This window comes from Mycteria americana, chromosome 1, assembly GCF_035582795.1.
Source record: "Mycteria americana isolate JAX WOST 10 ecotype Jacksonville Zoo and Gardens chromosome 1, USCA_MyAme_1.0, whole genome shotgun sequence".
Classification (NCBI taxonomy): domain Eukaryota; kingdom Metazoa; phylum Chordata; class Aves; order Ciconiiformes; family Ciconiidae; genus Mycteria; species Mycteria americana.
The window spans coordinates 200,963,505-200,979,566 of record NC_134365.1 but is presented as its reverse complement, the minus strand read 5'-3'; the positions used below and the strand labels follow the sequence as shown (position 1 = coordinate 200,979,566).

At 41.0% G+C, this 16,062-nt stretch overlaps 1 protein-coding gene across 3 annotated transcripts in view; it reads right to left on the bottom strand.

The window, feature by feature from the left end:
* MIPEP (mitochondrial intermediate peptidase) overlaps positions 1-15,489 on the bottom strand; it is a 79,542-nt gene extending 64,053 nt beyond the window's left edge. For all 3 annotated transcript variants that reach the window (XM_075490889.1, XM_075490890.1, XM_075490891.1), the window contains exons 1-8: positions 15,239-15,489; positions 12,311-12,484; positions 10,232-10,320; positions 8,024-8,110; positions 7,051-7,114; positions 5,072-5,254; positions 891-1,047; positions 364-412 (exon numbers count right to left, since the gene is read on the bottom strand). In XM_075490889.1, coding sequence (XP_075347004.1) covers positions 364-412; positions 891-1,047; positions 5,072-5,254; positions 7,051-7,114; positions 8,024-8,110; positions 10,232-10,320; positions 12,311-12,484; positions 15,239-15,409 — 974 coding nt within the window. In that variant the 5' untranslated portion in view covers positions 15,410-15,489. The remainder of the gene's footprint in view (positions 1-363; positions 413-890; positions 1,048-5,071; positions 5,255-7,050; positions 7,115-8,023; positions 8,111-10,231; positions 10,321-12,310; positions 12,485-15,238) is intronic.
* Between the last annotated feature and the right edge of the window lie 573 nt (positions 15,490-16,062).

Below are 16,062 nucleotides of genomic sequence, written 5' to 3'. Positions count from 1 at the left end.
GCTGTGTTGAACTAAGGAAGGACAAACAGGGGAATTTGCTTATAGATGTAAAATATATGGAGTTGTGTGTAAGGGAAGAAAACCAGGAGAGGTGTTCTTCACCACTTAAACTTGGTCTTCTTGTTTGCTGTTGCCTGCGTTTCTTGGCACATCACTTGTTGCATTCAGTCCTGGGTGTTCTCTGATCATAGACACAGAATTTATTCTAAGCCAACAGCTCCCCTCAAAACCCTGAGAAAGTCTTGCTTTTTGTTTCATCAGAGCATATAATAAGCAGCACTGACTGACTTACTACTGCACAAGTCCCTCTGTTCTTGAAATAAAGAGTATGGTTAGAAAAGTAACCTAGTGAAAAAGACATACCTTTTAGACAACTGGTCAGAAAGCTTCTCCAGAAACTGTCTTACTGTCTCTAGAAGTAAAATGGGGAAAAAAAAATTAAGAAAGTGATTTGTTCCCTTCAAAGATGTTAAGTTTACATCAAAACATTCCAAACAAAACAAGCTCCCTTAGAACAACAAAGTTCTTTTTAGAACAACAAACTACTCCGTTGACCACTGTGCCATCATTTCAAGAGAATTTAGTACCACATTTACTTTGTTACATGCTGGGATAATGGCAACTTCGTAATCTAAGGAGTGAGCATTGATTCTGAACAAAAACACTGGTTCCTACTCAGTGAGTATTGCCATTTATAGCAAGCAAGAGTATTGCATACAGCAAAACGTATGAAATTTGCATACAGCAAAAAAAATTGCATACAGCAAAACGTACTTCTTCACTAGAAGAAGTATGTATAAACTCAGCAAAAGAAACTAACAACTTTTGACCTCATACCTAACGCAGTGCATTTGATTTCTCAGCATGTCCTTCCACATGTGCCTTTATACCTGGATTTTTGGCCATTGTTCCTTGAAGAGCCCTGTGGGCAAAGGTGTCATACCCAACCAACTGTGCCAGACTGTTTCGGCTAGCAAGCAATTCTTCTAAACAGCTCAACTGCTCAGCATTTGGGTAAAGAAAAATCTTATAAGCAGCTTCTCGCACCTAACACAAGAAAAATAAAAAGGTCACATTACTACAGTGCAATTTTTAAGGGAAACAAGTGACGCAATTGAAGATCTGGCATTACAGTTGTATTTCAGTGATATTGTTGGGAAAAGGCCTAAAGCCTTTTAACGATAGTAATTACGACTGCCTGACAATAACGGCTCTCTTATCCATTAAAGATGGAATAAGGAAATGCAATGAGACAACCCAACAGAACAAGACTACCAAAAAGGGTCCTGTTCTCTACTCCTGCCAACAGTCCCCTCTCTGCTCACTGCCTCCCTCCTTCTGCTGAGATCTGTGCTTCTCAGACCATGCTGTGGGCTGTCTTAACTCACTAAAACTTCTGAAAATAAACCCAAAAGAAAGACAGATTGTTCTCTGCATGTCAGTTAAGCTGGCTTATGGAAGGATCTGATAAGAACCAGAGACAGGGTCAGGGGAGAGAAAAAAGGAAGAGAAAAGCCTTATTTCTTTTGAAGTACCAAGCTACTAGTCACCCATCTGCCCACGGACAATCAGTCTTTCTCCTATTTCTGGTTTGTATGGATTTTTTCATAACTCTCAAAAAAAAAAAAATCACCTCAAGCCTCAGAAAATTTGGTAAAATGCTTTTTGTGTTTCACAAACCAATTGAAGATAATCTTTATTTTGTACATATGGAATAGCCTTGAGAAATCCAGCAACAACTTATGCTTGTCTTCATTTGAAATAAGCTTCTTCCTTGGATAATATCTTCAACAAGAATGCAGATCCTGGGTTTATAAAAAACATGACTATAATAATTCACAAGTAATTTCATACCTGTTCTGTTCTACCAGGCTTTCATTTAAAAAAAGCAAATAAAGTAAGTGAGATGATTCCCTTTCCTTGAACATGGTTCAGCAGTATGTCTTTGCAGCAAAGGCCAACAGCATACGGAGCTCCATTAGAAAGAGTACAGCCATCTGGTCCACGGATGTGATTGCTTCCCTCTACCTGGTACTGTCCAGACTACATTTGGAGTACAATGTCCAGATTTGGGTTCCGCAGGACAAGAAAAACACCGACATAGTGGAGTGGGTCCAGCGTAGGACCACCAAGATGTTTGGGGGCTGGAGCACATGATACAGAATGGAGGCTGAGAGAGCTGGGTTTGTCCAGCCTAAAGAAGAAAAAGCTCAAAGGAGATCTTAATCTTTACCTACTTAGCAGTAGAGCATAGAGAACATGCAGCCAGACTGTTCTTGGAGGTGCAGAGCAAGAGGAGGAGATGTAATGGACACAAGCTGGAAGACGAAAAATTCCAGTTTGGTATCAGGAAAAAAAAAATAATAGTGAGGGTGGTCAAACAGGCTGCCCGGAGAAGTAATGGAATCTCCATCCTTGGAAAGTGTTAAAAACTCAACTGGACATGTCACTGAGAAATCTGATCTACTTGATCCTGCTCTGAACAGGATCAGACTCAAACTGACAAGCTCCAGAGGTCCCTTCCAACCTAAATTATATGATTTCCAAAGAGTCTCTCCAAAGATCTGACTCAGAGAACTGCATTCTTTAATTGATATATCACTCGTAGCTTCAGTAGCGATTCTACAGATCACCCTATTTTCAGGACAAGAGTTTATAGATGACATGCAATGAGTATTATTCCTTTATTTACATCCTATCAGTGCCATAATTTAATTCATTTTTAATTTCTTAAAGAAAATAAACATTATAGTTTGGGTTCTACCACAGTAAGCTTTTCTCTTTTTTGTGATAAACAAGATTTCAAAGTCACCTCAATTATTTAACTGTAAGTGAAAACAGAACACTTGAGTGTTGTAAACACTCCCGATCCTAGAGTCATATCTAAAAGACTCGGGAACCACTGTCACATTTCAAAGACTCTAAATTAATTTTCAATTTATAAACAAACTCTACATGAATACTTTTTAGAAAAGCATCATTACCAATAACTAAAATAAGATTATTCAGGATAATTCAGGTTGGATGGGACCTCAGGAGGTCTCTAATCCAACCTCCTGCACAAAGCAGGGTCGGCTATGAGGTAAGACCAAGTTGCACAAAGCTTTTTCTAGTCAGGTCCTGAAACCCTGCACAGATGGGGGAGACAGCATGACCTCTCTGTTTCACTGCTTGGGTATCGTCATCAGAAAAAACCTTTCCAGTTGGCATTTCTCACTTCAACTTTTGCCTGCTGCCACTTGTCCTCCTGTCATGCTCCTCCATGATACCCTCACATGAACTGGCAGGCTGCTGTCAGGGTCCCCCCCAAAGCCACCTCTGCTACAGGGCAGACAAGCCCAGATCCCTCAGCCTCTCTTCACAGCACAAGCACTCCAGTTCCTGGTCATCTTGGTGGCCTCCATTGAAGTCACTCCTAAAGACTGATGAGTAAAGGGCTATAATCTCTTCCCTCAGTCTCTGGCTCTGCCCTTGTTCATGCAGTCCAGGATGCTGTTGGCCTTCTTTGCTGCCAGGGTCACTGCTGGCTCATGCTCAGCTTGCTGCTCACCAGCCTTCCAGGCCTTTTCCATATATCAGACCCAGCCAGGCAGTCCCAGCTTGTACTATTGCCAGGAATTCTCCCTTCACAGGTGCAGGACTTCACATTTGTCCTTCTGGAATTCTATAAGGTTCCCATTGGACCACTCCCTCAGCTTCCAGGCCACTCTGAATGTCAGCCCTGCCCTTCAGTGTATCAACTGTTCCTCCCAATTTGCTATCACCTGCAAATCTGGTAGGCAAGCACTCTGTCACTTCCTCTAGCTCACTGATAAAGACATTAACAGGAGAGGTCCCAGGACAGACGCCTGCAACACTTCTTTCATTACCAGCCTTCCAGTAGAGTACAACACTTCAATCACTACTCTCTGAGTCTGATCATGAAATTAGTTTTTTTACCTATCTGGTTGTCCCCCAATCCAGACTGCAATATCCTAACTTGGATTGCTCCATAACGTTGCTAGGGACCAAAGTGAAGTTAAGTTGCCTGTAGTTCCCCAATTTGGTGGGTTTTGGCCTTTCTGAAGGTGAGTGGAACCCATCAGCCATTGGGGTTCTTCCCTGATCTGCACAGCCTACCAAAGACAACACGCCCTTCAAGGACTATCTCCAGTTCTCTCTGGACCCTTGGATGCAGCCTGTGTGGTCCCAAGGACTCGTACAGGTTGAGTTCTCTCAAGTAATCCCAAACTGGCTCCTCATCTACTGCTGGTTGTTCTTCTCTTTGAACCCTTGCACTAAGCACAGTGGGCTGAGAGAACTCATTAGTGAACACTGAGGCAAAGAAAGCAATCAGCATCTCAGCCTTACCTGTGTCTGCTGCCACTAAGTCACCCACCTGACTCAGCACTGAGCCCACCTCTTCCTTGTCCAGCCTTTTAGTACTAATGCAGCAGTAGCTGCTGCTCTTGTTGCCTTTGACGTCCCTTGCAAGTCTCAACTGCAGTTGAGCTTTGGCCTTCCTGACATCATCCCTACATGTACAGGCAATATTTCTGAATTCCTCCCTTGTATCTTGTACCTGCTTCCACCTCATGTCTGCTCCCTTTTGGAGATGAAGCTTTGCCATGAGTTCATTGCTTGCCAAGCCTGGTTCCCGATACATCTGCTTGGCTTTCTAAGGACGGGGATGCACTGATACTGAGTATCTTAGTATCCTCGTGTGCTTGGACAATGCTACCTTTAAAGAACTGCCAGCTTTCTTGAGCTCCTTTACCCTTCAGAGCTGCATCCCATGAGATCCCAACTCCCAGTTTAGCTGGGAGTTGAACTAGCTGAAGTCTGCTTGCCTGAAATCCAGGGTCTGTATTCTGCCCCTGTTCTTCCTCAGTCCTTCCAGGATCTTCACCTCCATTATTTCATAGCTGCTACAGCCAAGGCTGCCATTGATTATTATGTTCTACAACAGTCCTTCCTTGTTAGTCATAACATCATAATCATAAACCACATGCATTTGCCTCAATAACAAGTAAAATAACTGATATGCACTTATGTTATAGAGCATGCCAAAGCAAACTAGAGGAATACACACCAGATCGTCGGGACAATCAGCATGCAGTCCAGCAACTTGTAAGTAATTGCCTTCAGCTGTAAAATTATACCGAATATGCTCTGGCAAAACATGTTTGTCAATCTTGTTGGGAAGGTGAGTTCCTGTCAGAAATTCGTTACATAAATCCAGTATTCTGACATTGAGGCTGACTGCCTTTTTACGCTGTAAGAAAAATAAAGTACAAAATACATAATATCTTCAGACATAGTACAAGCAGAACTCAAAGTTTCTAAAACCTTAAAGGGCTTTTCCAAAAATGAAGCCGAAAATACAACATTTAAGATTAGACCTACAGCATCAACAAAATCCTAATGTAGTGCTGAAGTCAACAAGATCAGATGATCATACAATTGCTCTACAATTTCATACAGGATTGAAATTTGAAATAAAATGCCTATGTTTCTACAGTAAGAAAATGTACAGTGGAGCTTTGCTAGCTACTTGGAAAGCATTTGTAAAACTATGCCTAATATGATTGCTATGTAAAACACAGAGGAGAAAAACAGAAGCATCAGTGAGACGGTTAAATCCTACTAGCATCCTGAAATAGATACAGAATTACAGTTCTCTTGTTACTGTTTGTATTGCACTATTTTCTGGAGACCATAAAGCATTTATTGTATTTCAACCTTTCCCTGAGGAGTTTGTGATTTAGGGTTTTATCACCATCATTACAGTATTTCACACATTTAACCTTACTGTAAGATTTGGTTCAGTGAACTTGCTCATGTTAGTAGAGTATGCTCTCTATTGCCTGTGGGTTCATAGCTCAGAAGAAAAGGCTGAAGGTACAGATACAGCATACTTGTAAAGTCCAAAGAACGATAAAACCTGCAGATCTCTGTCCTCCCATTCCACCTTTATTATTTAAAACACATCTTTTGAGTTTTATTTTAAAAAGCAGAACTTCTTTATAGCAGAAGTAAATTTCAACTTACAACAGTGAAGGATTTCTAAAGTCTGAAATGAGAATTCAAAAGAAACACTGAGCAGCAAGCAACAGAAGAAAAGTGGAATAGGCAGGGGAGGAAGAGGAAAACGTGCAAAAATAAGGGGGCAAGTGAAATTGTAACTGAAAGGGGATGAAGAACCATAGAATCAATAGTCAAATCAGAAATAAAACCCAGAGTCCAAGTTTCAGAGTTGTTCTTTGTACAAAGTAATTGCAAAAATATATTCTAGAAGCATTTTCCAGATCACAAAACACCTTCACAACCATGATCTTCAGAGTAACTTTACCACATAAATCTGGTAAAAGAGCCTTTGTACAGATCTTTTTGGAGGGGATGACTCATATAAACAAGGTATTAACTTTATAGATGGACATGAGCTATGAACAGACATCCAACAGAGCAATCGTACTGCAAAGCATGGTGAAAGCTGATGGTTTTGGCAAATCCATCGCTAACTACTGCAAAAGCATGTAAAAGCTCCACGAGAAGTAATCAGACCATGCCCAGACATCCAATTTTGAACAAGATTTACAACTTCTGGTTATGTGAGCACCAAAGGAGAGCCTGGACACACACCTGATCCCTTCTAAAACAGTCTACTCGATTAACCTGTCATCACAGTGCACGGAGTGCTGCTTTTTCCCCTCTGTAAATAGGTTGTTCAGACAGCTAAGCAGCTATTTTAAATATCTGATGCAGACACCAATCAAAGAAAGCAGGATCCCAGGTCTTGTTTATAACTCTTCAGAACAGATAGAGGAATGATGAGGGCCAAACTGGGAAGAACAGCCAACTAATATCTAAAACAACATTAAAAAACACTTTAGAAGTGATTTAAAATGGACAAAATTAATCACTTCTGAGAAGACAAAATTCCACAGAGGACAATGGGAATCTTGGAGGACAAACTGGCCCAGAATCACATGATTCATGTCCCACATGTTTCATTATCTGGTCTTTGGTAGTCAGGCAAATTTCTGTTCATATATTGTAGCCAAAAATTACCTTTTCTTCATCCAAATGAATGCCACTGATCTCAAAATCAAACATAAAAAGTTCTGCCACTCGCCTAAAAATACAGTAAATCCCCGTTAAAACAGCCTCATTTGATAGTAAGCATAATTTCTTAACAGATTTTGCCCTTAGTAGTTATTTTCATGTCTTTTACAGAGAATAACAACACAGTTATATGAGCATTGTTATTATGGACACAGACTTCCTATGTTTTAGAACCTTAACAGTTTACTCAGTGAAATAGGATTTTTCCTTTGTAGTTATTTTAGTCATCTGCATTGAAAATATCCTTCAAAATAATTCCAGTACATTAATCTAGATGTTTAACAAATTAAAAAGGTAATTTTCACAAATTGGACACTTCATTTATTCTAACAGATCAGAAAAAGACCTCTTCAAATCTAACATCGCTGATTGTGGGGAAAGAAGGAAGAAGGAAGTAACTTACTCAAACATGAAGCTTGTCTAACCATGTCAGTGAAGAAATAATTCAAAACTGTAACTGAATAAGCAGCTAATAAAACATTTTACAGCAATCATAAAGTAAGCTTTAAATAAATAATCTGATTTTGAAATATGTAAGTTTCTATAAACTGAAATCAAGTTATATAGTCTGTTCCCTACTGTTATTGCTAAAAACACTGATATATACACCACAGTACAGCACCTCATTTTAATCAAACTGGCGTTATTGAAGAAAATCTTAAGTTCTCATTTTTTTGTTTTTGCAGATCTCAGTTATTCAGCTTAAATATATCTTGTGCTCTACAGTCACAGAGGCATCCTCCAAGACTACACAACTACAAACTTCCTAACTCCTGTGCAGGTAATTTAGTAGTGACTAATAAATTAGTAACAGAGATGTGGTATGTTTTCCAGTTGTATTAATTAATTTAACAAAACACAAAATCTAAGCACAATAAGGAGCAATAAAAAATCTAAATCTATAAGCATTATTAAGTACCTGGTTTCTGGATCTAGGGAACTCATAACAATTTCATCAGCTAGCAGACGTCTCAAACTCTGACACAGCTCAACATCTGTATTTAATCTGGAAAGATACAGAGTAAAAGGATCACACATTAGTAACGAACACTAATATTTCAGTCTCTTGATATTACTCATTCGAAGGCTTAATATTTACAGAAACAACATTAAAAACCAAGGACTGTATTTTCAAAATGCTTTCTGATTCACAACCACCCTTAAAAACTACAAAATTTGTATACAAAGCATGCGTGGACAAACTGGCATAGAAACAAGTCTTGTCATCCAGTAGGAAAATATTTCTGGATGGTATTTTGTGGCAAATACAAGCAAGTCTAAGACAGACAGCTTATTTTTTATGCACAAAGATAATCATGGTGAGAGCATAAAGGTGGGAGAACTGTTTTCTAATCCTTATTTTGAAAGGACTCCACTAAAGGAAAACCTGTGCTCAAGTTTGCCATCAGATAAATGTGCTGCTGGCTGCCATTTGAAGCAGACTAAGAGCATGCTATCCCCAGAACATCTCCAGATGCTCATCACTGTCCCTGTGCCAGACAATACTATGTCCCTCAGATTTGCTGGCATGTTAACTACAAGCATGTATGTCAACCGGGATTATTGCGTGGGAATCACAGTGGGGAATGAAACACAAGTGTACACATCAGCATAGCTGCGGTGGGCAGCAGCCCCCAGTCTGACAGTCTTGAAGACTAACTGCTTAAATCAGCTGAGATGCAGGAAGCCTCTGCAGCCCCATTTGTAAAATGAACTTCATCATTACCAATACCCTATTCAGAGACAGAAGAAGACAATGCATCATGCCTGTACTTCAGAAAAGGCTCTGTACAGAAGGTGCTAAATAAGAAGCCCAGCATTCTGTCAAAAAGTGGCTAAAAGCAGATATGTATCATTAGTTCCTGAGGGATACCATTTGCCCATGAAAATAAACATTCAACAATAGCTAGCTTTAAGCATTTACAATAGTTTATGAACCCTTCAGGTTAATTTGTGAATACTTTCTTCTTTCTACAAATTTTAAATCTGAAGAGGTATTCAGATATTAAAGTCATATTGTTATAGATTGTGTGCTCAATCTAAGTCTTGAAAAATCCAGTTTCAAGTGAAAGGTTTCCCAAACATGCTGGCAAGACCACAGCAACAGTTTCTGCTGAATTTAATCTTAGAATTCTCTTTTTAGCCAGCTATGTTAGTCACAAGGCTTACTAAACAAACTGATGCACTGCTGTCCTCCTCCGAGTACAAAAGGCTTCATTGCCTCTCCAACTTACTGTGGGTCACCAGGTCCACCATTCAGTGCCTCCACTGTTATTAGGAATCCTGAGGGAAGCAGCAGACTCTGGGTCACCTTCACAGTACTGCTTCGTAAAGCTTTCACTTAAGAAGGCTACTCTACACAGGAAGGGAAGATACTGAAAGAACACTGTATTTGGAAATTAAAGATCCCTCCTTTCCACCTTCTCAGCAGCAAGAGCAGAAGAGAAGCAAATCAGTGCACTGTAGTCAAGGTCCACAGAGGTAACTTTCAGGATTTAGGTTTTAAGATATTTAAAAAAAAAAAAAAAAAGACCCGAAGAAGAGCCAAACTTCAGAAACACAAGTCTTTAAGAACGTGTTCTGTGAAATGGGGTTTTAAATAAAGCACAGACATGCCAGGGTAGACCAGGCATATATCACAGCCCCAGACAGACACATCCTCAAACACTCATTTTAACGGGAGACTGTCCTTTCACATATCCCACTCACTGGCTGGAATTCAAGGGGTTGGCAAACCACAAGAAAAAGTGTTGTGAAATATAACAGCTTAAATCTTAAAAACAAATTAGCATTTTGTACATATGCTTTACAACAGCTAGTTAACTGTCACCAGTCCCAGAGAAATGTAGCTTTGAATCTTGGACGGGTTTCAGCGACATGGAGTCAGTTGATAACTTAAAAACTGTTCAGAACATAAACTGAAACTAAAATAGAATAACCCTTCATGAGATACTGTAACGATGCTAATCCTTAAATATCTGTAACAGCAAGACTGACACTTTGTTCTCATGTGCAAATCCTTCCTACATATTTTTTTGTTGATTGCTGTTTTCATAGATGATCATGCAGTAATTTTTAAAGATGCATATGGAAATAGCAAAAAAAAAAAAAAAAGAAGAAAACTTACTTCTCTACCACGGTACCAATGTTCCTGCAAGCTTCTTCAGCAGCCTCTCTGAATGCAAAGTCAGGATGGGCAATTTTCACAAAATCAGCCTGACGTAGTAGAAGAAAACAGTGAGGCAAAAAGGCAAATAAAAAAATCTTGAATTATAAACAAAGTTGCACTCAAGTAGTTCCATTTACACTAACATTTATTTCTACAGTTCTGTGCAATCTATTTGCAGAATTTGCATTTTTTTTCCTAAAAAATAAAACTTATTGGAAAACTGTGCTGACAACTATTAAACCAGACAGTGAATGTCTCTTCCCAAAAAATATCTTTAATCCATCCACTTCTTAAAAACATTTTTAGTATGGTGTGTATCTTAGAGTCCTTACAACATAGAGATACTCCAATGTATTTAAATGTTATTACAAAAGATTTTTAAAACTAAAATTCAGAGTTAAGAAGAAAGCACACCACCAAATGTGCGTAGAGGGTTTGTTTTCAAACCCTTTTTACTCTTGTATATAGACCATGAAGTTATGCTTTGACATCATTACCTAGTAGGAAGAAATATGTTTAAAGAGAAAATCCAGAAGTTCTTTTGGATTCACAACAGGGTTTTTATTTGACTTATTGATTTTTAGTAAGTCTCCAAATAATTAAAGGAGTTCAGAAGGCTAGAAGGATGCTAAAAGGGGGCTGGGGAGCTAGCTGCTTCCATGACTGCCAACATGAATTCAGGGAGCTTCTGGCATTGAAATGATAAAGAATTAAAGATTAGGAGTATACTTAATTAAAGATTAGGAATACATTGAAGACATTCAGCGTGATTTTACAGAAAGTACATGAAACAAGCTTGACTTTGTTTAACAGTATGATTACAGTTTGATTGAAAAGGCAACCTTACAAATATTATACACTTAAGATTTTTACTTCTTAGAATCCCTGTTTAAAATCCTCTATAATACTGACAGAATAGGTGCTGAATGGCAGATCTCAAGATTTCTGCCAACAGATAACAATCACCAAATTGCTTCTAGACAGAGCTCTGCAAGCTCTGCATCTTTGAACATATAAACCTGAAAGTAGTAAGTAGGAGGTAATTTTAACTCAGCAAACTGATACAAAACTATGACCATTGAATTCTGACATTAGTTTTTCAGTCAGATATTGATTGATTAAGAGGAATTAGGCATAGTCTATATAAAATATAAGAGACAAAAGGAGAATTAGTGACTTGACAGAGCATGTAAGTACTTTCAGAAGGAAAAAGTGCCTGGCACAAAAGATGTCTTGAATCTAGAAAAGAATAAGAAACAAGATTTGAGAACTGAAAATACACAGAGAAATTCAGATGTGAAAGCCAAAGTCAAAAAACTCAATGACCTATTTATTAAGAACTGATTTCAGTATGAAGATTGGGTCCGCTTCCTTCAAATGAAGAGTGATGCTTTGATAAAAGATATACTTCAGGCAAACAGTTTCCAGAAAGCAATATGAAGTGCTCTGTTAAACTTAACATTTTGTGATACAGAATATCAGACCAAGTACTGTAATTCTGTGGACCACAAAAACTGCAATCTAGGAAATACCTGCATTTTTTCTTGCGTTAATAAAAAGTGATACTGTTTAGTTTTATCTCTTGCTTTTAATCTGTAAGTTCTTTATGGACCTTCACCTATAAACTTTCCTAACTTAAAAACATGTGTATTGCAACCCCAGCTTTAACTTTGAGAGCAATCCCCTGTTTTCCATAATGTAAGTGACGCTGGAAAGCTTATGTATTAATATTACAGCAGAAATACAATTCTGATTTCACTGTTACTTTTCTTGTTGTGGCCTTTACAATATTTTTAAATCTGTCTTAAAATTAACTGGACAGTTTGACAGGATTTGTAGTTACCTATCATTCAGTGAAAGGCTTTGTAATTAACTTCCAATCAATTTAATTTTCTGTCTTAACACAAAATTTCACAGAGCTGATCTGCTATTTACTGCAGTGCAGAAAATCATAAAATGGAACGACATGGTGTAAGCTTATTAAGTCAGTCAGTTTAAAAGAAATTGCTTCAAGTAATAATAAAAAAAGTAACTTACCAAGTCTGCTACTCTGCACAAGCTATCTGAAAGCTCATCAAAGATCATTACAGTCTCTGGCCCAGGTGGTGTTGAACATGCCTTCTGGACTAGCTGTTCTGATTCTTGCAGTGCTTTGTCCTGTGCTTCTTGAAATCCTTCTGGGCAGCTCAGTTCTGGAACACCAAACAGACCCTGCAGTGCAGAACACAATGAAAACACATCATTATTACCGTCCTCAATTTCTGCCCCTTTATTTCAGGATGGAATTATCATCACAAAATTTTACCAACATGACTCAATATTGTGACACTTCACTAAAATGTTCCCACATGAGTGTCTTTGTAGCAAGAATAGTCACAAAATCAGTCAAAGACACTGGTATCACATGAAAACATCTTCATTTTCCAGAGCAAAACCTCACTGAGGTTCTTTTAGCCAGGACTGTTCTCAGCAAACCTTAAGAGTTCAGCATCAAATCCTCACAAACTCTCCTCTTGCACCCCATAACCTCCTATACCATCCTTTTCACAAAGCATTTTTCATCTTGATTCCAAAGCATGGGCACCAGACAAATCATAGGAAGTCCATTTACATTCTGAAATGAGGGAAGATCATCCCTCTGAAGCAAAAGAGACTTATCAAGGAATGTGAGGACTAGGCAGGAGTGTCAAAACAGTGAACAAGTTGGCCAGCAGCCCTAGATATCAACGGATTGCAGGCAATAGGACAGTTGTCTCAGGCTCATTAAATGAGCCCCAAATACTGGAACCAGATCCCAAAGTAATGATCAGAAACAACTCAAAAATGTTATGGTATGAACAGTTTTATTCCTGAAGTTCTTACCAAGCCTGCCCCTGTCCAGCAGGGTAAACACACTGATTGGGCAGGGTAGACACAGACAGCAGTTATGTTCTGCATTTGTGGAAGAGAGTTAAAGAGGTCCTACTGCAGATCAAACAAAATTGCTAACACTATCTGCTAGAGAAGTTCCACGATACAGACCTACAACAGCAAAAAAATTTCATTTAAGATAAAACAGCATCTCTGCAAGCAATACACTCCTTTTGCAACTGCAACATGAGCATCCCCTTACCTCCCAACTACAGCCTCTAACAGTACAAGGTGCATGATTTCACACAACATCCATCCCTTCCCAAATTTAACTTCAGCATCTAAAAATCACAATCTGGATTTGAAAATCTGCGGGCCAGTCACTTTACAATGCACCTTCTGCGAACTCCTTGTGTTATAGTCAAGTTGCACGCTTGCATGTAGCTTACAAGTATTTATTCAACTAAAATGAAAAGCTGCAAATTGACAGCTTGTCTGTAAAAGCATATATTCTGAAGCAAAAGCACCCCCTAAAGTAAGTATTTGGGACATTCTGAGTTGCTTTTTCCTATTTTCTTTCTGTCGCTGTTGCTAACACTGCCTTTTTTTTTCCTAATGCTCTTACTATCAGCTGGCCACCCTAAGACAGAAAGCCTTTCCTCGCACTTCCCATGTTTTAATTTATTATTTGGGATCAGGAACTGGACTGAAATTAACACTGAAAAATATATTTTTATATATATATACATGTGTATATAAACACGTGCACACAAACATACATGTACCGCGCCACCCTTCAATAATGCTTGCCGTATAAGAGTCAAGACTGTCCCTTCACACAGATCCTCAGCCCACTGATGCAGTGTCCTGCAATGTCCCAGCGAACTCCTGGTCCTCCTGCTGCCCTACATCACTATTCACCCTCCCAAGGGAGCTCCTCCTGCGCATGTAGTCCTCTGTGAACAGGAGGTATCTTCTGCTAGAGATAAATTAGCCATGGAGTTCCTTTTCCATATGACACCAAGTTTGACATAAAAATTTTAAAATTACAAAAAATGAAGCCTGGTGCAGGTCTCTGTGCTCTTTAATGGTGTGACTGCACGGCTGCAGCATTATTGTCTCGCTTGGCCTCAGCATTTACACCCTACCTGTCATAGCCTCTTTACAAGCCTGAAATACGCATCTTTATTCCCAAAGAACTCTACATCCTCTCTATGGGCCAAGCGAATCCAGAACTTGTTCCCTTGACCAGGCAAATGCACAATATTTAACTGGATTATTTCCTGGAGCAAGACTTATACCAGTGTGCTTGCAGAGGCAGGAGAGCCAGAAGAAAAGTTTCCCAAACAAGTGCTGGATTATACACAGAGGTCAGATTTGTCCTCACTGAATCCCTTAGTCCCAGCGTTCAACAGCTTCACCAGGCTGGGCACCATGGAAGGAACAGCCGAGTCCGCAGGCTAGCCCCGGGATGCTACAGGTGTAAGTATTCTGCCTGCACTGTGCCATTGAAAGTACACATCTGAAGCTGTCCAGGAACTTGTTTAGATACCCAGGACTTCATTAACAAACGTACCCGACTCACCCTAAAAAGAAATAAATCAAAAAGCCCAAGTGTCACCAACACAGCAAACAAATGCTTTTTTGCCACAAGCAACTGAATGTCGAGAACGATATCCACGCAAGAGGATGTCAGCAGTCTAATTGATTTTGAAGCACTGCCAAAGTGCATTGGCAGGGCACAGACTGATTATAAAAGACACAGCCAGGTAAGAGCTGAGAGTGGAAGGGGTAATGCATGTATATATATATATACATATACACACACACTCATATGGTCTCTGCTGAGGCTCTAAGCAAATGTTTCCATAAACAAGGCCGTGATTTTCAAACTCTGGCGTGTCCAGAAGACAGCATGTTTTGTCCATTAGAACCAAAATAAACCCTTACAAAGATGTAACCGCCTAACCCTCTGCTAACAGCCCGGCTGTCCCCGCCGCCGCGATCTGAAAGTTTTAAAATGAAAAATCACGCACAGGACAAGCCAAGCGCAAGGCTGCCGGCAGCCAGGGCCGCCTCCTGCCCGCAGCAGGCCCCTCCCCTCCCGCCGCTCACCGTCTCCCTGCCCGCCGCGCTGCCGCCCAGCTGCTGCTGCTGCTTCGCATCGAAGGCGGCGCCCACCGGGCACCAGCTGGTGCTGACGGCCCGGCGGCCCGGCCTCGCCGCCCGGCCCTGCAGCGCCCGGCCCAGCGCCGCCGGCAGCACCCGCCGGCAGCCGGCCAGCATGGCGGAGCGGCGCGGAGCGGGCCCCGGCAGCAGGCCCAGGCGCTCCCAGCTCCGAGCTCGGCCGCAACCTCCGCGCGTCCGGGCCGAAGGGAGGAGGAGGAGGAGAAGGAAGAGGAGGAGGAGGAGGAGCAGCGCCGGCGTGGGCAGCGCAGAGGGAGGCGGAGCTGCCCGCCCCACGCCTGCCCTCAGCCCGCCCGCCCGGCTCCCTCGCTCCCTCCCCGGCCGTTTCGAGGCGGAGGCGCCCCAGGAGGGCGGTTGAGGCCCAGGCGGGCGGCTGAGGCCCGGGCCGGCCTGGCCCGGCGCTACGGGGAAGGGCAGGGCCCGGCGGGCTGGCCGGGCGCTGCCGCAGGCCTGCGGGGGCCTGGCGGGCGCCGCGGCCGCCGTGAGAGGAGGGGCCTCTGCCGACTGAAATTTCTCCTACATGTTTTCCAGTTAAACCTATGTCAGTTTTAAAGCCGTTTTTGGTCTAGATGCTTTTATGACACAAACTTATGGCCTGTGGCTTACGGGAAAAAATCTCCTCCTACTGAAAAATACGCATAACCCTTTCCTCTGTCTTAGTGTCCTAGTATCTCCCTCACTATAATTCGGCTGACACGGGAAGTGCCGCCGTCTTTCCTGAAAAAACCCACCTTGCTGTGTTCATTTTGGGT